At 42.8% G+C, this 22,286-nt stretch overlaps 2 protein-coding genes across 9 annotated transcripts in view; one reads left to right on the top strand and one right to left on the bottom strand.

The window, feature by feature from the left end:
- HFM1 (helicase for meiosis 1) overlaps window positions 1–11,043 on the bottom strand; it is a 120,526-nt gene extending 109,483 nt beyond the window's left edge. Inside the window, exon 1 of the mRNA XM_084851938.1 lies at window positions 11,016–11,043. Within this exon, the coding sequence (XP_084708064.1) occupies window positions 11,016–11,035 (20 nt within the window). The 5' untranslated portion in view covers window positions 11,036–11,043. The remainder of the gene's footprint in view (window positions 1–11,015) is intronic.
- The window catches only part of CDC7 (cell division cycle 7), a 30,041-nt gene continuing 18,637 nt past the window's right edge, over window positions 10,883–22,286 (top strand). The window contains exons 1-6 of one of the 8 annotated variants that reach the window (XM_084851946.1): window positions 11,152–11,344; window positions 12,103–12,217; window positions 16,049–16,155; window positions 16,413–16,552; window positions 18,122–18,205; window positions 21,906–22,041. In XM_084851946.1, coding sequence (XP_084708072.1) covers window positions 18,175–18,205; window positions 21,906–22,041 — 167 coding nt within the window. In that variant the 5' untranslated portion in view covers window positions 11,152–11,344; window positions 12,103–12,217; window positions 16,049–16,155; window positions 16,413–16,552; window positions 18,122–18,174. Of the gene's footprint in view, window positions 11,345–12,102; window positions 12,218–16,048; window positions 16,156–16,412; window positions 16,553–18,121; window positions 18,206–21,905; window positions 22,042–22,286 lie in introns of all 8 variants that reach the window. The other 7 variants (XM_084851947.1, XM_084851944.1, XM_084851945.1 and 4 more) reach the window with 7 other exon arrangements.

Genomic DNA, 22,286 nt, shown 5'->3' with positions numbered 1-22,286 from the left:
GGCATGCAAATAATACCCACATGTCCCACTGATACCAGGTATGCATATTTTGTAACTGGACGTTTGTTATCACTGGCTGCCCCACAATTGTGGAACTTCTTTTTCCTTTGCAAGTCTCCAAAATCTAATGAAGAGCTGGGTTTGGTGGCCAGTCAAGCTGCATGGTGACAGGAGCCCTCAGATCTGGGTGTTGGCTGCCCTATGCTGTGAGCCTCTAAACTGCTTGCTGCAGGACTCTTTAATCCTGACTACTGGCATCTTACAGATCCTGATTTTACCTCAGACTGCCCTCAGCCTGGCCCTGACACATGGGCTAATTTTAACAGTATGTAATACTTTAGGCCCCCTTCCAGAAAATGGCTCCAGTGTAACAGAAGGCTGCCTTCCTGTGATTCTCACTGAGCAATTGGAACCGGAAAGCAGAAACATCTCACAACCTTAGGGCCAAGCTCATGGAAGATGCATGAAATGCATAGTAGCTAAAGAAAGGGAAAGAACACAATTTTCAGCCTTCCTCAACATGGTGCCCTCCAGATGGGCTGGACTACAACTCCCATCATCCCCATTATAGGAATTGTAGTCCAACCCATCTCGAGGGCACCACACTGGGGAAGGCTGGATTAGATACTAAATTAGAAAACACCAATTTAACACAGTGGCTGCCTTCACAGCCACTTTCCTTCAGTTCTCCACCAATGATCTATACATTTAATATACAACATACATTTAAGCGTATATGAAAATTTGCTAATTTTCCTGCTTTCTGAATGAGACCCCTTCAAAACAAGTATCAGTTAATGAGAGGCCATTTTGCCCCCAGTGCTATCCAACTATAAAATTATTGCTGGAGTATAGGACTTCAAGGGTATAAAAAGGGGGCATAAGAAAGGGCCAAGGGTGTTCTCTGATTCTGCAGCCACAGAATCATTAGTACTTTTGAAACAGGAGAAAACTAGGTATCAATCAATCAAAGCTTTTATTGTTTCAACCAGAGGTTACAACAAGCAAAATAATAACAAAGATAAAACATACATAAAAGAAATCAAACAAATCATATTAATTTTTAATTTCCTGCAAGGTCATAAAATTAGCTCTGTGCGATTGGGCTGTGAGAGCAAAATTGGCCAATGCCAATAAGACTGTCTTTCTTTTGGAAGTAAACAAAAAGTGTATTCTGTCTAAATCGGACCAGCTGGACTTTTTTTCAAGAAAACAATGCAAATATTTAGAACGAATTTGGGAATAAACAGGGCAGTAGAATAAGTAATGAGGCAGATCTTCCACTTTGCCAGTGCGGCAGGGGCAGAGTCTCGAGGCATAGGGAGTCTTGTTAAAACGCCCTTCTAAAACTGTTTTCATTTGCTTTTATATAAAATAACTTCAGGGAGTAGCTTCAGAACACCAAGAGACAGTCCACAGGCAATTTTCTAAAAGAAAAGAACCCTTTCCATACCACTGTCCTCCTTTTTAATATTTTAAGCCAGATGCCTTGAGTGCTATATGTATTACTTTTCCATTCAGCATAAAACTCCTGCCTTTGATGGGCTGTGCTTGTTTCAGGGCCCTAATGCTGTTGTCTGCTGTGGGCACCATAACTGGATGTTCTGCCTGCTGGGACTTCTACACACCTTTCTCAGGCCGTAGAAATTGAAGAGGGGTGGGGAGAAACATTGTTTTCTCTGTATATGTTTCTTTGTTCTTTTGTGCTGGGGCATGAAATAGTTTTCCTTTTGCATTGTTGTGCTTTGTTCTTTGTGGGTTGCTCTTTAGAGCCAAAATAATGGCAGATAAAGTGAGAAGCCACTGACATGTGCCTTTGTTGCCATGTCTGTCTAATCAGTGTACAGAGGGCCTGACTCTTCCTGCAGTCACTTTGGTTTTGGTGTAAAAAACAAAAAAGGAACAGCTCTGCTGACATCAATGGAGATGGTAAAGTTGCATATCCAAGGAGAAGGTCATACTTGGTGGATTAACAGAGCATTTTAAAGTGGCATGCAGTTGTCTTAAAAGGCAGTTGGTTTTTTAATATCCAGTCAGCACACAGCTGAACACTTCAGCTGAACTGAACACTGAACACACAGCACAGAGCTTTTTGCCATTACCCCCCCGCCCCCCTCCGATTTCCATTGAAAAGTTTGGGCTGAGAAACACTCAGCGCTAACTAAGGATGTAATGTGAAGACAGTTAACAACATGAGAAGCTCTTTTGTTTTATGTAGAAAAGGGAGATAGAACTGCATCCTTGAGACGCTGGTCAGTGCCTAAGGGCACAATCCTAGGCATGTTTAGACCAACAAACAAACAAAAACCCTTCCTACAACTCCCAGCATTCCCCAGCCAGCCATGTTGTAGGAGTTTTTTCTGTCCGTAGGATTGTGCCCAAAACGTGTATAGCTGCCCCATGACACAGGTTCTCTGGGTGGTTTATAAAACAAATAGAACAATTGAAATATAATACGAAACAATGAAATGATTTGAAACTAACACAATTAAAACACAGATTTAAAACAAGAGGACCAGATAATAAAATATGGTGTTATTTTAAATGCATGGGTGAACAACCTTTTATGGCGCCAAAAGACCACAAAGATGGCACCGCGCAAACCTTTATACAAGTCTACATTGCTTATGTATGTATGTATGTATGTATACATATATATACACACACATCCACCATCAACAGCTACCATTCATGTAGTATGGAAATAATCCTTTAACCTCACCCCTAATGTGTTGTATATACCCCGAAATGGCAACGCAGATCTGCATAAGATGGCCAACAGATGCTTGCATTTGTGTTAAGTCTTTGTTCGCCAGTTCACCCTGTCTTGGCCCCTCAGTCTATAAGAAACAGATCATATTGCCTGTCAGCAGCGTACTCTAGGAATTGTTAGGGCTATGGATTCCTCCCTGAGGAATTGCTGATAAGCATTGTACTCCATCTCAGCACCCAGGGAGCGAACGTTCAGCTCTGTTCCAGATAACAGTGTGTGCGTAAGCCTCCAAGTAATGTGTCTGATAGAGCATGGCTAGAGTTCTTCCCTATGACGTATTTCGCTGTATAAAAGCCTGCCCCACTGAACATTCAGGGCTCTCTGCCCCTTTGCTGACAGAGTGCCTGCGAGCCTCGTAATAAACACGTGTCTGATCCAGAAGCTTACCCATGTAAAGTTGATTTATTGGACCATCAGCTAGCCAATGAACCGAGGGGCCCTTCACCCCTCTTACCACAATAGATAACTCCAGTTGCGTAATTATAATAATTTATTACCATCAAGAAGCCACAAGTAATAACTATGACCTGAGTGCTTACAAGACATTGTGCGGTTATGTGTACTTTGAGTCTAAGGTATCCTTCTAAATTGTGCATTTCAGTAGCTCCAGGGTTGAAGTTTGGAACTGTTGGAAGTTTCTGAAGGTCCCTGCCTATAATCTTTGCTCCACTGTCTTCAGCCATCCAGAAGTCTCCTGCTCCCTCAGTCAACTCCATCTTTTCTTCCTTGCTGCCTCTTAAGAATGAAACTGACACCAAGAATGCTCAGTAATGTTCTTGGTGTCAGTTTATTTCCTCCAAATCCTTCCTTCAACCCTTTCCCATGAATTATTTGGCACAACCATTAAGTCCCACATACTCTACTAAAACTAAACCAAAGTACATGCGACTGAAAAACACTTTTTCCTCCCCTGTTTACCCCTGCCTCCATCTCTTTCCCTCTCCTTGGCTGTCTGCTATGGAAGCTTCTTAGGGTAGAGGCCTATTCTCTTGTACTTTGTAAAGTGCCATGCCCACATATATGATGGTACATATAGACAAGTAATAATTAGGTGATTTGTTCCACATTAATAAACATGCTGCAGCTATGTAGTTACTTCATTTCAACTAGTAGTTCCAGAATAGCTCCATTTACTTCAGCTAAATTATGCCTGAGTAAGAGAAGTGGGAACATACTTTGGCACACTTTTATTTGTTAGTAGAATCTTACTATCAGGGGTTAATTTGTTGTTCTAAATGTGCATTGATATTATGTCAACACTTTGAAAAGTATGCTACTGTCTTAAAAAAAAACATAACAAAGGTTACTATTCTAAATGTGCTTGGACGTAAATTTTATTGGTCTGGGTAGGGTTCACAAGTAACCCTAAGCCCCAAATCCTGGCTTAATAAGATGTATGAACAGTATGCACGCATGTGCAGGCCCCTTTCTTGCTGCTTCACTCTTTCCTTCTTGCAAATGGTAAAACAAGCCAGGATTTGGCACTTAACCATAGCTTCCTATGACATATGAACCTGAAACTATGATTAAGTGCTTGAATACAAGACAGGGATGGAAAGACAACTTGAAATGCTGGTTTAAAGCTGGCTTCTGATCCTGGCTAATCATAGTTCCCAGTCTGCATGTTACAGGAAAGTTAAGTGCTGAATCATGGCTTGTTAGCTTGCTCATGCAATTGGAGGAGCAAAACCAGCTGCATTTTTTTTTGTTTACTGTTACTTATGAACCTGATCACTGGGACCTCTTAGTAAACCTGCTTAGGATTGGGCTATTAGGTACAAGTAAATAGGAATAAATTGGAAGATTGCATGATAAAAATCTATAAATTCTCCTGTGGAGAGCCTTTACTATATACATATTTCAGTTAATGACTACTTTTGTATTGGAGCGTAGAAATTAAAATATTCCATACAACTTGCTATTTTGTGTCTGTGGAAATTATAAAATAGAAGACTTGTTACATTATTTTTCTGCCCTTTATCTCAATGTATCAGGCATAAATTTCCTGTAAAAAAAATGGTGGATGCTGGTCAGATCTTCAAATCAATACCTTCTTACCAAAAGGAATATGATAATTATTTTTGCTTTGGCCCAAATCCATGTGGACTTTGTGCACCAGGCCAGATATATTTTAATTTATAGATTCTTAAAGTACTACACATAGTATATGAACTTAATAGCTAATGGCTGAAAAAAATAAACTATAAACTAAATATGTAAGTTTGAAATAATTTGCATAAGAAAAATTGTACAGAAAGTATCTGGTACTCCATATATTGGGTGGCATTCTGTTCAGTGCTTTTCGAAAGAGTTTCATATCATGTAGAAACTAAATGACAAAGTTTAAGGTAGCTTGTTTTTTTTTTTTAATATTTATGCGTGCAACCTTCAGTTTAAATGCAGTGGAAGGCTTGTATTTGACCAGGAGTCTTGCTACAAGGAGGTACCTTGTAAAGTTAACCTGCTCTGACAAGCCCCAGATGTTGTTCTTCTCTCCAGACCAATGACTTGATGGAGCTCAAACGATGATCCTAGATCTATGATTCCACATTTTGAGCTGTAAAAGATGGGTATATTTGTCCAGCAATACGAAATCAGAAAATACACGTCATGAACTTAACTGCAGTTACCGAATTGTTCAAAATGTAACAGAATTGGTCCTTGAGCTCTAATCCCAGGTACACTAGCAATACAAGACAGAAGTATAATTGGGATTTTAATATGGTTTTATATTTCATTTACTTCCAATTCTTCTCAAAAGCAGTTCCATAGTTTTGTTACATATTTTGCACAATATTCTTGCAATTCGTTACATGACTTCTGGAGTCTCAGCATTATTATTTTTTTGTTAATTAATCTGTTTTAAATATTTCTTGGTCACCAGGCAGCATACAGCAATAAAACACATAAAACCAGTATGATATTAAAAATGATAAAAACACAATAAAAACAGTAAGGGCGCAATCCTATCGGGATAGGCGGCCGCCTATCCGATGCAGGGCAGGAGAAGCACAGAGGGGATCGTTCCCTCTGCGCTTCTCCTGCCCTGCATTTGCGGCTGGACAGCCCATTTCGGCTGTCTAGCCGTGGGAAGGCAGAGCCAGGGAGGAGGCTGCCAGATAACACATAGAATGCATCGTACTGGCATTTCCACCTTCCCCACCCTGGAACACCCCATTTTGGCCACTCCGTGCTCCCCTTCCGAGTGTGGAGCACAAAGCCGTTCTGTGCTGCCTCAAGCGGAAGGTCGGTTCTCCAGGAACTGACCTCGGAGCACGGGCTCTGAGGTTGGTTCCTGGAAACCCACATATCCTATGGCTGTCTAGCTGCTGACTAGCGGCCATAGGATTGCTCCCTCCGAATACAATAAAAATGGCAATAAAAGCAACAATAAAAACAGCAACAAAAGCAATCATACTAAGAGAAGGCCAGAGTAAAATAATATGTTTTCAAGGCCTTCTTAAAAGTCTGTAATGATGGAGCACGGCAGACCCCCAATGGCAACTTATTCCAGAGGTGCTTGGCCACTGGAAAGAAGGCCCTCTCACGTATGGTCGCCCACGTAACTACTCTCCCAGGTGGGCAATGAGAAGAGCCTCTCTTGCTGATCTTAAACTGTGGCCAGGCTGATATGGGTGAAGGTGGCCCTTCAAGTAATTTGGTCCTAAACTGTTTAGGGCTTTAAAGGTCAAAAACAGCACTTTAAATTGGTCTTGGGAACACATAGGTAACCAGTACAGTGGGTGCAGTATAGGTGTTATATGATCAAATTGCCTCGCTCACACCAACAGTCCAGTGGCCACATTCTGCACCAGCTAAAGTTCCTGAACCAGGCAGCCCCACATACAGAGCATTGTAGTAGTCCAGCCTGTACATCACTACTGCATGGATATCTGAGGCAAGGTCCATTCTCTCCAGATATGGCCGCAGCTGGTTGATCATTTTGGCTGATAATTTTGTTCTCTGAAATAATGAAACTACTGACTTCATAGTAGCCCTGAGTTAAAGTACAACTTTGCCAATTCAAGCCTCATTTGAGCTATCAGCCTTCAATTACCATAATTATCAGTGTCTAATGCTGTGATCCTATATACACTTACCCCATTGAACACAGTGGGACTTACTTCTGAGTAACATGCATGTGATCGTGCTGTAAAAAAGGCAGTTTTTCCTATATTTTAGCTCTCATTTCAAAAGGCCATCTTTGGTTGAGAGGGTAATCCATCATGTTGGTTTTTTTTAAACAGTTAAAATAATGTCCTTTGTGATGTAATCACTTGACTACCGCTATCTCAAACTGAGCATCAAAGCACTGCATAAAATCTTCCCAACAGCTATTGGATAGTGGCTCTCCTCCCCAAATTTGGGGAAGCAGGATGGCTTTGAACCAGAGACAGAATGAAAGGTAACAGAATTTCTGTTTCCTTATCTGCTACCTGAGATACTCATTATCCAGGAACAATAATATTTTAATACTATTTGCAAAAATAAATCTGATTATTCATTCGTATCGGAATGAAGTACATCAGCAGTGTCCTAGTCTGTTAATGTGCTTCCCCTAAAGTATACAGAATTAGTTGCTGTCAGAGATAAGACAATGGTCTGGAGATAGACTGCTGTTTTCAAGTTCTTCAGATTACTTTAAACTCTAAATGCCTTTCTCCCTTGGATGTGTCTCAATTGCTTTTTTCCTCATTTGCCTGTGCTCCAAAATTGTCTATTCTAATCATTAAGAATTTACTGTGGAAAAAGAACAGAATAATGTATGATAGATTTGTTTCCCTTCATCTAAGTTAAGGTCTGTGGTAGCCCAGCCTAGCCCAAACCCACACTGTGGGAAGTAGACGTGTGTCCCTCTCGCCTCCTTCCTCTGCTCGATGGTACTCAGTTAATGCTGAGGAGAGGATGCAACATGTACAGCTTTGGTGTTTCGTTTTATGCTAAATGAAGCCTAGACACAGTCTGTATGTGGCTTTTTCTGGGGCCTTCCTTCTCTTTGTTAAAATCCAGTCATCTTTTTACACTGGTAGGGGAAGAAATGTTCAGCCTGAGGAGTAGGTGGGGTTATGGAGTGCTTACAGGCAGCATCCAGACAAGGACAGCAGGGGATGGGAGAATGTCCCATAGTAATTATTTACTTAGCTGCAACATAAGCCTTATTACACAGTGTTTAATATGTTGTTCTCAGATCAGAGAGACTGGAGAACATCCTGAACAAGATACATGATCTGAACACCTGGATATAAGGGTATGTAGCTACAAGCAATTTGCTTTATTATCTAAGGGAAGCTTGAATAGTTGGCATCCTTTTATTCCAATCTGCTTTTGGATAATTTTATAGCACTGTGTTTTAATAATGGTTTTATCTGCTGCTGTTATTTTAATGTTACTTACAGCACAGAATACATGTCTACTCAGAAGTCAGACTCACTGAATTCAGTGGGGCATACTCCCAGGTAAGTGGGTATAGGATTGCAGCCTTACTTTTGTTGTTTGCTGTTTTATTGTTCTAATAGCTTCTACTTATAACGTGCAATCGTATGCATGTTTAGATGGAAAATAAGTCCTACAACTCCCAGCATTTCCCAGCCAGCAAATTGTAGGACTTCCCCACCATCTAAGCATGCATAGTATTGTGCCCTTATATTGTTATTTTACCAATGGTTTTGTAAGCCGCCCTGGGAGGGTTAAACACTAAAAGGCAGGATAAAAGCCTAAATAAAATAAAATATTGTTGGAGATTTTTATTTTTTAAAAATAATTTATATGCCACTTTCTCCTGTCAAAGATAACACAAAGTGGCATTTTCATTTCTGGTAGAAATAGCCAATCATTATATAAAGAAATTGAGAAATATCCAAGATAACAGATTATTGTAATATTTGACTTTTTTTTACTGGCATGTCTCAAAGCATTAGTAGAATACAAGCAAGTGATATATAACTTACTTTAACAATTGCCACCAAAATGTGTGTAGGTTATCTGCGGAAGAAACCACATTCTTGTAACGGTGCAATGGTTTCCTTTTCGGGGGAGGTGGGGGACCTGTAGCCTTCCAGATGCGGTTGGACTCTGATTCCTATTAACTCCAGCCAGCATGACCAATGTTCAGGGATGATGGGAGTTATTGTCCAAGAGCATCTAGAGGGCTACAGGTTCCTCCACCCCTAACCTAGGACATAGCTACAATGAGTTGTATCTTAACAATCGCAAATGGGAGTTCTGTAAACAGAATGGGATTTTCCTGCCCTCTTCTTCCCAGTACCTACTCCTGAGAGTTGGGAGACCTTCAAGAATGGCATGGGGACTGCTGGAGGGTGGAAATTAATTGCAGATGGACCCCCGCCCTCTTTTGCATGAATGGAAATGCCTTCTGCTCATGCTAGGGTCCCTTTGGAGCCAACCCAATATTAAAACTGATTATATAGATAAGAACAGGATAAATAGAGAACAAACTAGTTAAAAGGCGATTGTTACTCTTTGGATCCTGGAATAAGCAATAGAGCACCAGCATAGATTCCTATAGAATCATATCTATAGATGGTACATATGACAGCATTTCTTCTCACCTCGCTGCCTAAAGAGGTTGGCCAAGAACTGTAGCTATGTTCCTCAGAAGGGCCAAACTTTGCCTGGAAAGAGAGCCCAAGAACTGTGGCTGGGTCACAGAATCATAGAACAGTCGGGTTGGAAGGGGCCTATAAGACCATCGAGTCCAACCCCCTGCTCAATGCAGGAATCCAAGTCAGAGCATCCCTGACAGATGGCTGTCCAGCCTCGTCTTGAACGCCTCCAGTGTGGGAGAGCCCACTATCTCACCAGGGAATTGGTTCCATTGTCGTATTGCTCTAACAGTCAGGAATTTTTTCCTAATGTTCAGCCAGAATCTGGCTTCCTGTAACTTGAGCCCATTATTCCGTGTCCTGCACTCTGGGATGATCAAGAAGAGATCCTGGCCTTCCTCTCTGTGACAACCTTTCAAGTACTTGAAGAGCGCTGTCATATCTCCCCTCAGTCTTCTCTTCTCAAGGCTAAACATGCCCAGTTCTTTCCGTCTCTCTTCACAGGGCTTTGTTTCCAGTCCCCTGATCATCTTGGTTGCCCTCCTCTGAACCCTCTCCAGCTTGTCTGCATCCTTCTTAAAGTGCGGTGGCCAGAACAGGACACATACTCCAGATGAGGCCTAATCAGTGCTGAGTAGAGGGCAACTAGTACTTCCCGGGATTTGGAAGCTATGCTTCTATTAATGCAGCCCAAAATAGCATTTGCCTTTTTTGCAGCCACATCACATTGTCGGCACATTCAGCTTGTGATCTACAATTCCAAGATCCTTCTCGCTTGTAATGTCGTTGAGCCACATATTCCCCATCTTGTAACTTATTTCCAGTCCCCTGCTCATCTTGGCTGCCCTCCTCTGAACCCTCTCCAGCTTGTCTGCTTCCTTCTTAAAGTGCGGTGGCCAGAACAGGACACAGTACTCCAGATGAGGCCTAACCAGTGCTGAGTAGAGTGGAACTAGTACTTCCCGGGATTTGGAAGCTATGCTTCTATTAATGCAGCCCAAAAGAGCATTGGCCTTTTTTGCAGCCACATCACATTGTTGGCTCCTATTCAGCTTGTGATCGACAACAATTCCAAGATCCTTATCCCTTGTAGTGTGGTTGAGCCACGTATCCCCCATCTTGTAACTGTGCATTTGGTTTCTTTTTCCTAGGTGCAGAACTTGGCATTTATCCCTATTAAGTGTCATTCTGTTGTTTTCAGCCCAGCGCTCCAGTCTATCAAGATCCCTCTGAATTTTGTTGCTGTTAGCTATCCCACCCCATTTTGGTCCTTTGAGCCTGGTCTGGATAGAGCCCCTCTAAGTCTCCAAGAAAAGTTTAAACACTGAAGAAGGGCTTCTATCCTCTGGCAGTACGGCACTAAAGCCCGCCCGCCCGGCCGCCCCTTCTGCCTGTCCGGCGTAGAACAGCTGAAGTGACTAAAGGCGCAATCCTATGTGTAACTTAGACAGAAAAAAAGTCCTACAACTCCCAGCACTCCCCAGCCAGCCTGGCAGGCTAGGGAATGCTGGGAGTTGTAGGACTTTTTTTCTGTCTAAACATGCGCAGGATTACGCCCCAGCACACCCATCCAATTCCCGCTCACAGGCTTCATTCATGTGAGGGAAAGGGAGCTGCCTTTTATACCGCTCCCGCTCCTCCTCCTCCTCGTGACAGCCGGGGCTCAGCCAGCCACTTACCCGCCGTGTGCTGCCGTCATGTGCGCTGCGCTCTGCTCTGCCGCGTCTCCCCCGCTCCTCCTCCCCGGCTCCGTCTGGCCCTCCTTGAACCCTCCGCCGCCCCCCGGGCGGGAGGTAGGAGTGCATTTCGTTGACCATTGCGGGCCCGGGAGAGGGAAAGAAAGAAATGCGTCGCTCGCTCGGTGGGTGGGTGGGTGAAGGTCGCTGGGGTTTCGGGTTTTCCCCACCCTGCTTGCTTTTAAAAAAAGCGCCTCAGCCGACGCGACTTCCTGCAAACGAGGCCGGTCGGGACGCTGCTTTCCCGCCGCTGGGTCGGGCGGTCGCGTCGGGTGAGTGAGACGCTTTTTTTAAAAGGCGGGAAAACGACAAGAACCAAGCAACCCCTCGTCCCCCTACTGAATAAGCCACCAGCAACCCCCACCCAGCGCCGGCCGCAAAAAGGAAAGATCTCCCGCGGGCCAGGCGCGCGACCAGAGGTTTCCTGGCCGGGGCCTGTTTCTCCCGCCACAAAACACTTCCAGAGCTCTCTGCTTCCCCCAGAAATCTAAATACATCAGTACTAGATACTCTAAAGCCCTCCTAATCAAAATAATTACTAGTTTTGCGTGGCTAGTACTCTACCTTTATGTAACCCTTATTTTGTAAACCACCCCTTTCTACATAGCACCCATTGGGCGGTATATAGAAGTGTAATGAAAGAATGAACGGCAATTCAGCAGTAAAACTGCTGGATTACCCATATGTAATCCAGCAGTCTTAATTTATTTTACCATGTTCAGTAAAGCCTGTCAGTACTTTTAACAGTTTCTACGGTGCAGGACAGATTAATTTAAGTAAAACTGCAGTCCTGTGCACACTTTGGAGTAAAGTCTCCCCAGTGCATAGCATTAGACTGGGACAGGCCATCCCATATTCATTTGTACACACAATGTGTGCACACTGGTTACATTTCTCAGACTGTTATCTGCATTGTTGTGTTGCTCTTTGTATAGTGTTTGTTGAGGGAGGGGAGCAGATTGGTTTGAACTGGATTCATTCTGGAACACATAGCGTTCTGAAAAGATCTTGTCACTCACTGTTCTCACAGCCTTGCTGTCTGCTTTCAAGTAATTTTGTGATGGATGCAACTCATCAGGATGAACATCCTCCCTTGCATTGTGAAGACTCCTGTAGGAAATATGACCACAACAAGAAAGTGTCAGGTACGCATTTTAACACATCTCCTTGTCCTCTGAAATCTTATTAATGTTTTCTTCTTGTTAATGCTTCCATTCTCTTTTCTTGCAATTCTTCCACATTTGCATTCTGATACATACAGTGATCATTAAGTTCTCTTAAAATGAAAAATTGATATACATTTTATTAGAGCCAAGAAGCGATCTGATGTACAGAGAAACAAAGTTCGCAGAACTAAGTTTGGAGTTTGAAGTACTTGATCCTTTCAAGTTTGCAGCCTAATTCTTGTCTTGCATTCAAACACTTGCTTTTCTTACATAAGTGATCTTATTCAAGGGAGATGGGAGTGGCACAAAGGTTAAAGAGATAACCTCTAGGTATTATGTCTGCGGTCCCAGAAAACCTGCGTGGGCTCATTCAAGAGTCTTGCAGTACCCAGTTAAGTTTTTTATGTGGAACAGTTGAGCCCATATCACAGACTTCTTTCAAAACTCCCTTCAGTTTCAAAAGCAATTTGCCATGAAACAAGGGATGGGAGGATACTGCTAGAGAAATACAAGTCTAAAGCCGCCCTGTGCTCATATAACCAGCAGCACTGCCAGGTTGGAGGGGGCCATGGATGGGGGGGTGCCCCCACACACCACCCTGCCTGCTTTTCTGCTGCTACCCCACTTTATCCTGTCCTGTGCATTTCTCTGCTTCCCCCCTCCCCAACCGCCCTGATTGCTCCTATCTTGCCAGGCAATGACAGGAAGGGGTCCATTTTTTCTTTTGCCTGGGTGGCCACTAGGCACACATGCAGCAAAATGACTGGCGAGGCTCCAGCAGGTCCTGCCATCTTAATTTCTTCAGAGTGCCTCTGTGCAAATGAAGATGCCAGGCATGCTGGAGTCTTGGCAGGTACAGCGCTTTACAGCAAGCCATGGTATGCTGCAAAACCTTGCAGTGGTGTCATTTCGAGACCCCTGAACTTTGGACCGGAAGTCCATTCCTGGCCGTGCCACTGCATATAATAGAAGTGGCCTCTAGCTTTAACTTGCATTTTTCTGAGTGTACTTTGTGGATTGCATGTGTGGACATGGTTTTCAGCAGCCCAACAAAAGAAAAATGCACACAAGAGAAACTTGAGAATATATACTGCCTTGTGACTGTTGTTCTAGGCAGTTGAGTGAGCTGTCCTAGAAGGGATGCAGATGAGGAAAGAGTGTGTCCTGCAATAAGGGATGAAATGTGTGTAGTTTGTTATTTCTTTATTCAAACGCTCTTTGCAGTCCCATGGTGGTGTACAAGATTAACACATGAAAATACAATTTAAACAAAAAATAGCTGGATTTTCCCTCCAAATAAGATATACAGACAGAAATAAATGTGTCTTCCAACATTTATTTTAAAATGCACACAGCAGTGATGATGTCATATATATGTCGTGGGTTGGACTCGATGGCCTTGTAGGCCCCTTCCAACCCTACTGTTCTATGATTCTACTATTCTATGATCTCCCAGGGGACAGTATTCTAAAGGTATGGGGTGACAAGTGAGAAAGCCTTCGTTTTCCCACCAGACAAACGGTTTCATTTGGGATCACAGTTGCCATGACTTACAAAAATACATCTGCTGTGGAAAGGAGCAGCACATTACAGCATGTTCAACCCCAGAACGGGAACATTTAGCTTAGATGTGCTGATTTTTATACAATATTTGAACATGAAAGGGCTTCATAAGAAATAGCCAGTTATGAACCAGATTATGTTTCAAATTTGACAGATTTTTTTTCTTTATATCAGCTATATCAAGGTTCTCAAACCTTTTGGGAATGATGAGTACATTTGGAATTTTGGGATAGGGTCATAGACACTCAAACAAAATAGTTGCCATGTGGGGGGGCTACCCATTCACAAAATGGTTGCCATGGTGAGCATGGCCAATAACAAAACACTGTTTCCCGGAAGGCAACTGGTGAGGCTGAAAGAAAAGTAACTTGCCCAAGAACAAGCACAAGGCAGAAGTGAGGTCTGAGTTCCAACACCCATTTCACAGATGAGTGATTTGCCCAAAAACAGAGTACATGGGAGAAGTGGGGTGTAAGCCCCAAATGCCAAATCTTAATTGTCCTTACAAAGCACAACAAAATACCCATTTCACAGAAGCGAAACTCTTGATGCTCAAGAGAAACAGCCACACCAGAAAAAACAAAACCACCAGGCAAAACACACACACACTACTGAGGCACAACACACTGCACCACACCAAACCAGCTAACAACGCATTCATGCATACACACACACACTAAAAACAGGCAAAATACATGCTTGTTTCCCACCACGTCCTCTAGTCACCCACAATGCTCCCTGACCCACCCACCCCATTTGCCTTCTTATTTTTTTGGGTGGCAAGGCACACTTCAGAATGAAGCACTGGGCTGTAGGCACCCCCATCTTTATATTCTGAGAATTCCTCTACTACCCACATGGGGTCCAGAGCCATTGCTGAAATTAAGCTGGTCCTGGAGGCTGACACTTCACTTTGTGGTGTGCCAGCCTCCCAGTTTATTTTGTTTATTTAATTAAAACAACGTTTATAAAATAGGGAGGGGGAGTGAGCCTGGTGGGTGCCAAGAGAGGTGTCCACTGGCATAATCGTGGCTGTGGGCATCACATTGGAGACCCCAGAACTATATGCTTGTTAAACCCTATTGATGTGATACCAACAGCCCTTTGTAAAATGACAATATTAAAGGATTTAAAAGAATGTGGTTATACTATTTTTGTAAGATTTAGAGACTGTCTCTAATCAAAACATCCTTTGAGTCATGTAACAGAGGAGAGTTGTTTAACATAACTGGGGTACCTTGTTTGTATTGCCTTGATTTTTGCAGAAAAAAGAATACAGCATCCTTGCTATGCCATCTAGTGATAGGAGTATGAAAAGCAGCATGTTTCAATTCTTGGAAAGTAGCTTTTGAATTCAACAGCCCTAAGTCAGAATGTACACCTGTTGTACGGCTTTGTTTTAAAGCCCCTTTTTTGTCTGTATCCAGAAAACAATGTTTCGTGATTTACATGCCCTGGTCCTTAGCATCCTTTGTACATTAGTTTGCTGTTGTTGGATATATAAACGATAGAGAGGTTCTTTAGTGTAATCTCATATACCAATATTTTATGTATTTACTTATTATATTTTTAAATCTGCCAAATAACAAACATACTCAGGGCAGATTACAAACAGTTAAACAACTAAAATGCAAAACAAACAGTTAAAGTATTTACTATTTCATATATTTATTTAAGATATTTATACCGTTTTTCTACTCCAAAAAAAAAGAGTTGTTTGAAGCAGCTTGTTGAATATAAAAAGCATAAAACAATAACCAGTCATTAAAATGCAGTGACAACAAGCTAGAAGCAGCAGCAAAGACAAAATCATACTGCCTGGGCATTGTCAGTCACTTAAGATGTTACCTCATATAAGTGCCTTGAAAATCATAATGATCATACCCTGCTGTCCCAATTAGCATGATGAAACAACCCACAGTTGTGTGGGAACGAGAGTGCCAGCTCTTGACTGCTCGCCCGCTTCTAATAAACAACGCTCCATCCCTGGGGTGTTTTCTGTGATGTCCAGGCCCAGAATTCTGGGTTGGTGAGGGAGAAACAAACCAAGAGTTATAACCCAAGAGCAAACCATGGGTTATATGCACGGAGTAGCATATAACCCATGGCATATAACCATGGGTTATATGCAACTCAGGGTTGTTTAGTGCATCGGAAGCAAGCTACAGACAGGAGCCAGCACATTTGCTCAGTCCTTGCTCCCAAACAATCCAAGACTAACAAACCATGGTTTGTTTCATCATGCAGGTGGGTCATTATTTTCAACCCAAGTACAGCAGTCTATCATTGGAATATAGACTATTGCAAGGTCAGACAGGAAGCTAACCCATCTGGTAACCACCCCCCCCAAGCACGTAAGTGTTGAAATTGCAGAGAATAAATGGCAGTTTAAAAAACTGACATGGAAACACTGCTTTTTTTGCCCCTTGCTCCGGGTTCTCTTATGGCTGCTCTAGTCATATGCAGAAAAAATATTCATAAACATTTATTTTACTCTTTCAGGTAAAATGCATCTCATGCACACTGAGCAGGTGCAAATAACATCCCCTCTTCTGTCAAGCACAAGGCTTTTTATTACTGTCACACATATTATATGCTTGATGCTTTTCAGGACATGGCCAAAATGGATGAAGCTTGAAAACAGCCAACTCAGAACCCAATGGTACTTTTTGAGAGTTGGGTCGACACTGGGTTCTAAGATGCAGTCGTCTTGCTTTCAGTCTGTTATGGTGCTTCTATCTACGCTTAAATGTAGGTTAGGTTCACTGAGGATACAGTCCTGTGTGCACTTACCTGGCATTAAGCCCCATTGGACACAGTGGGACTTAATTCTGCATAAATGTGCTTATGATTGTCATGTGTGTTAATATTAGTGTTTCTTTTCTATATAAGTGGAAGACTTCATGTTCCTGCATGTCCCATAATGTTGGGAGGTGCAGTATGTGCTTTGAGCAGTGTTGGTAGGACAGATTTGACTGTTCATTTTCGATTGGCAAGCACTCGCATTCTTTGTTTGTTTGTTTACTCATATTGGTAGGCTACTTTTCAAAATAAAAAGCAGCTTACAAAACAGAGCAGAAATTAAATACAACATTTAGAAGCATCAACAACAATAATCATCAACATTTTAATGTACACATTCAAGGCTTCCAGTTAAGCAATAAAAAGTTAAAACCGCAGCAAGAAAGAATAAAAACCTTCCTTACCAAAAGTGACCTGAAATTAAAAAAAAAAAAAAAAAAGTCTTGAGGGCTTGCCTGAAAATTAGCAGGGAAGGGGCAGCCCGTATATCCTGGTGGAGGGAGGGTATACCGTTGTGCCTGCTAATGGCAGGCAAACAAGCAGGGCCACCCTAGCAAATCTTAAAGCTTGGGATAGGTTTGTGGAGGTACAGGTGGTTCTTCAAGTAACTTGATCCCGAGCTGTTCAGGGCCTTAAAGGCAAAAAACAGCATTTTAAATTGAACCTGGAAGCAAGTAGGCAGCCAGTGCAGTTGGCACAAAATAGGTGTAAGATGCCCTGAATGCCATACCCCACCAGTATCCAGGCTGCCACATTCTGCACTAGCTGAAGCTGCTGAACTGTCTTCAAAGGCAGACCCACATACAGTGTTTTGCAGTAGTCTAGCCTGGATGTAACCAGAGCATGAGTAACTGAGGCGACATCCTCTGCACCCAGATAGGTCTCAGCTAGCACACCAGCCTTAACTGGTAGAAGGCACCCCTAGCTATCAAAGCCAGATGTGCTTTCACAGATAGCTCCAAATCCAGGAGGACCCCCAAATGGTAAACTTGGGCTTTCAGAGAGCTAGTTGAACATCTCTAAGTCTGCTGCTGAGAGGCCCCAGAAAACCAACAGGGTCCCACTCCTCCCATCTAATCTCCAGCATAAGTCATCCACCAGGGGTGACCAAGGCTGTTTCTGTACAATAACCAGGCCAAAAGCCAGATTGGACGGATCCAAATCAGTGCCATCCATAGCTCTCTGGAAGTGAGATGTCACCGCTCTCTCCAGGAACTTGCTCAAGAATGGAATATTAGATAATTCTTTGTTCTATGTGATAAGTATTCTAATGGAATGCCCATGTACTAGAAGTTGTGTTATAATTCTATTTCTTTTAGGTGAAATCTGGATACTTCTTGAAGCCAATGCCAAACTTGAATTGATGTGGATTGTTTAGGACTAAGGGAATTTGTGCCAACATTTTAATTTCACTACTGAAACAGTTACTTCAGAAGGATTTGTATGTAAAATTGTATTTATATGTAATAAATTAGGCTGGGCGGAAACCTTATTTTTTATTTTTAACTTTCTCAACAGGAGCAAGTACAGACATTGAAAAGCTTTATCAAGCAGTGCCACAACTTGGGAATATGTTCAAAGTTAAGGGGAAAATTGGTGAAGGTAAATGTGGTAGTTCTTCCTTTGTTGTTCCTAGAAAATCTAGATTAATTTATCTTTATGGAAATAGAGAGAGCATCTGTCCATCGTTGTGTGATTGCCTTTGTGATCTTTCCTCTCTTAATATGGATAAATGTGATTCACTGGAGGCTGTTCTTCTACATCTTCTTATCTCTCTTTCTGTCTCTGGTCAGTATCCAATTGGGCCCTTCCACATGCAGTCAGCCCCGCTGGTTCTGGTCTGCATGTGGCCAGCCCTTCCAGCCCCAGTCTGCAAGTGGCCCCTGCCGGGGCTGGCCACATTTGTTTCTGGAAGTGGGGCCCTGCCCCTTCCAGAAGCGAGCATTTCTGCTCATTTGGGGGCTTGCCCCTTGAAGCGCTATATTGCATCAAACAAGCAGTGGGGGCTGTTTGCGGATTGGGGCGGGTGGGGCTGGCCGCACACAGAAGGCCCCAATAGGATACACTTCCCCCTCCCTCTCTACATATATTGCTGCAGCCTTTTGGGCCAAACTAGATATGAACCAAAGGCCTATCTAGTCCAGCATTCTGTTCCCCCAGGGACTGACCAGATGCTTTTGGGGAGCTCACTAGCAGGACATGACTGCAATAGCACCATCCTGCTCATGTTCCTCACCAACTGGTATTAAGAGGCATAGTGTGTCTGATACTGGACATAATACATAGGCATCATGACTGTGATACTGGAGGAAATATATAGCTATCATGAGTAGTCGCCACTGACAGCCTTGATATCCATGAATTTGTCTAATCCTCCTTTAAAGCCATCCAAATGATATTAAGTGTGTGATTGCAATTAATGTGCATGTTTTTAAACAGCAACTGCAGGGTTGATCGGGCCTTGGCACACACAGAACATAGTTGAACCCATTTCCCCACGCTGTGTTCCAGTTAACCCCCCCCCCCCCCCCGGCTGTTCTGCCTTGCAGGGAAGCTTCCATTGGTGTCAATGGAAATTTCCCTCCCAGGTCAAATAGCAACTCAGGGTGGGTGTAGAGGGGCACTTTTCATTGGGACTGCAGCATGGCAGAAAGGATGAAATCTCCTTCATGCCGCAGTTGTGATTCTGATTCTCCCCACCTGTCAGCACCTTCTATTGAAACTTTAAAAACTGGAAACATTAATTGCAATTACACAGTTAACGCATCTATCTTGAGAGTGCTCCTTGATCCAACTCTATCCCTGTATCACCAGGTGGTGGCGGTGGCGGCAGTCGCAAGGAGTGCATTTGCAAATTGGTGCACCAGCTGTGACCTTTCCTGAATCAAGCTGACTTGGCAACAGTTATCCGTGCCTTGATTACATCACATTTAGACTATTGCAATGCGCTCTACGTGGGACTACCCTTGAAGGGTGTCCGGAAGCTTCAATTAGTGCAAACTGCAGCAGCTAAGCTGCTAACTGGTGCACAGTATTGGGATCATATGACACCTGTCCTGAAAAACCTGCACTTGTTGCCAATTGCTTTCTGGGATCAATTCAAGGTGTTGGTCTTAACTTTTAAAGCCCTAAATGGCTTAGGACCTGGCTACGTAAGGGACTGCCTATCTCGGTATGAACTTGCCTGGGTATTATGATCTGCAGGAGAGACCTTTTTGAGAGAACCATTACCCTCAGAGGCCTGTTTGTCAGGAAAGCATGAAAGGGCTTTCTCCTGTATTGCCCCCAAACTATGGAATGTACTATTTCAAGAATTACGATACACCCATTCTCTCTTGGCCTTTAGAAAGGGTGTAAAGACATGTCTTTTCAATTTTGCCTTGTAAAATGTGTTGTTTTTAATGTTTTTACTGTTTTAAATGTTGCAGGATTTTATTGTTTTACTTTGTTGTGCACCACCTTGATAGCTTTGTAGCAGATAAGCAGTTTATAAATATTAATAATAAATAAGGGAGCAGTCTATGCAAGTTTAGACCAAAAACAGCTATGCAAGTTTAGCATAGCTGGGTGGGGAATGCTGCGAGTTGTAGGACTTTTTTCTGCCTAAACATGCATAGGATTGCACCCAAGTTATTGGCCCTTACTATGCCAATAACTTGGCCCTTAGGCATAGTACTCACAAGCAGTAGATGAGGTGGCAAACCTGTCTGAGCTGTAGCACCTCCGTCTGGGGCTAGGGGCTTGCATGATTTGAATGTTCCTCCATTGAATACTATCATCTCAGGGAGAAGGCTTGGCCTGAACCAGTTTTCCTGAGATGCTCGTTTCCTGTATGCAAGGATTTTTATTGATTGTGTGGAGGAGCATTCATTTTCCACAGACCGCGGGGGGTGTTTCCCGCTGGTGAACTTCCGGCCGCTGGGATGCAAATGGTGTCAGCTGTGCAGACGCCATTTGCATCCCTATTCTTTGCAGTAATCGGCTACGTAAAGATTTACGTAGCCTATTACTTGAAGAATAGGGACACAAATGGTGTCCGCGTAGTGGATGTCATTTGCGTCCCAGTGGCCAGAAGTCTGCCAGAGGCCGGAGCTGGCCAGCACCTCCGCGGACTCGCCGCAGGGCCGGCCGGGGCCAGCGAGGATTCCGGCAGGGTGGGGGACAGATCCCCCCCCCCGCGGACCTCCACAGACCCAAGGTGGGGTTTCACGCACGGACCAGTACCGATCCATAGCCCGGGGGTTGGGAACCCCTGCTCTAGATGATCATGAGGAAGTGGTGGCAACAGCAGGAGGTGGGAGCATCTTTCTTCCTCAAGCTGATGAATACCTTTTTAAGAGCACATTTCCTGTAACAATTAGTTTGTTGGCAACAAAAGAGATGCCAAAGATAGTTGTCTGCCCATTGTGTTACTAACCACAACTCTAATCGACTTAGGGTGCAATCCTATGCATGTTTCGAAAGAAAGAAGTCCTACAACTCCCATGCTGGCTGGGGAATGTTGAGAAATGTAGGACTTTTTTCCTGTCTAAATATGCATAGAATTGCACCCATAACTTTTTGAGAACCTCAACCTATGTATCTTGGTTTAAGAAATATATTTGGCTCCACAGTAATAACAAATATAGATGGCTCTGGTGGTGGAAGGATTTGGAATTAGGTACAGTGGTTGCTGCCCATTACCTACTTGTGCCCTGCCATTGCATAATCACTATTTGCATGTTAAAATTAGGGCAGTCAGGTGAATTTACAACTGGCCATTGAGGCCATGGGTTTTAGCTTCCTCAGGAGTGTAATGCTGCAAGGTGGATTATAAATGTCCAATAAATGTATTGCAGTTTCATATGTCCACCTGCAGTAACTAGTTTTGGTAAGTCTTGTCATTTGTGTGAACAACTATAAATACTTTGGACTATGCAAATGGACTGAGCGTCTACTATATTTCATTGCTTTTTTTATAAGAAAAAGATACTCTCGAGCTATCATATTTAACACAGCAGATTAATGGCTCATTTTTTTTCAGATGGTTTGCCTTTTTAGTGACTACTATGAATTAGTGAAATAGCTGTGACTGTTCACTTGAAACAATACTCTGATCTTCTCTCTTTGTTTCCCTAACAGTGCAACATTCATGAAATCTTGTCTCTAAATACCACTGCTGTCGTGATTATGTATTCTAGTCATAACTTTATGAAACCTAGTGATACTATAGAGCCAGGGCTGCTTTACAGAAATATGAAATTAGTCATTTCTTATAACTATAGAAGGTTGAATGTGTACTAAAAGAAATAACTTTTTACAGGTACATTTAGTTCTGTTTACTTGGCTGTAGCCCAGCTACGAGGAGGCCATGAAGAAAAAGTGGCTTTGAAACACTTGATTCCTACTAGTCATCCTGTACGAATTGCAGCTGAACTCCAGTGTCTTATAATAGCAGGGTAGGTTCAGAAATGGAAATGTACAACGATCTTAAATGTCCAGGAGACTCGGTAGGTTTATTAGCATTCACATTGCTTTGATTCATGACTTTAACATGTGTACATTGTATAGTCAGATCATTTTGATGAGAGCTGTCTAGTACAGCTCAACTGTTAGTGCTACTACTACTTAACATTCCATAAAGCATCAGTAGTGGTAGGCACATACACAGTACATCAAAAACATGGTTCATTAATACATTTTT

The sequence above is a fragment of the Heloderma suspectum genome, chromosome 4 (genome assembly GCF_057233095.1).
Source record: "Heloderma suspectum isolate Gila_16-S chromosome 4, 16-S_ref, whole genome shotgun sequence".
Lineage (NCBI taxonomy): Eukaryota > Metazoa > Chordata > Lepidosauria > Squamata > Helodermatidae > Heloderma > Heloderma suspectum.
The sequence above is the reverse complement of the archived record's forward strand: the minus strand, read 5'-3'. Positions and strand labels throughout refer to the sequence as shown.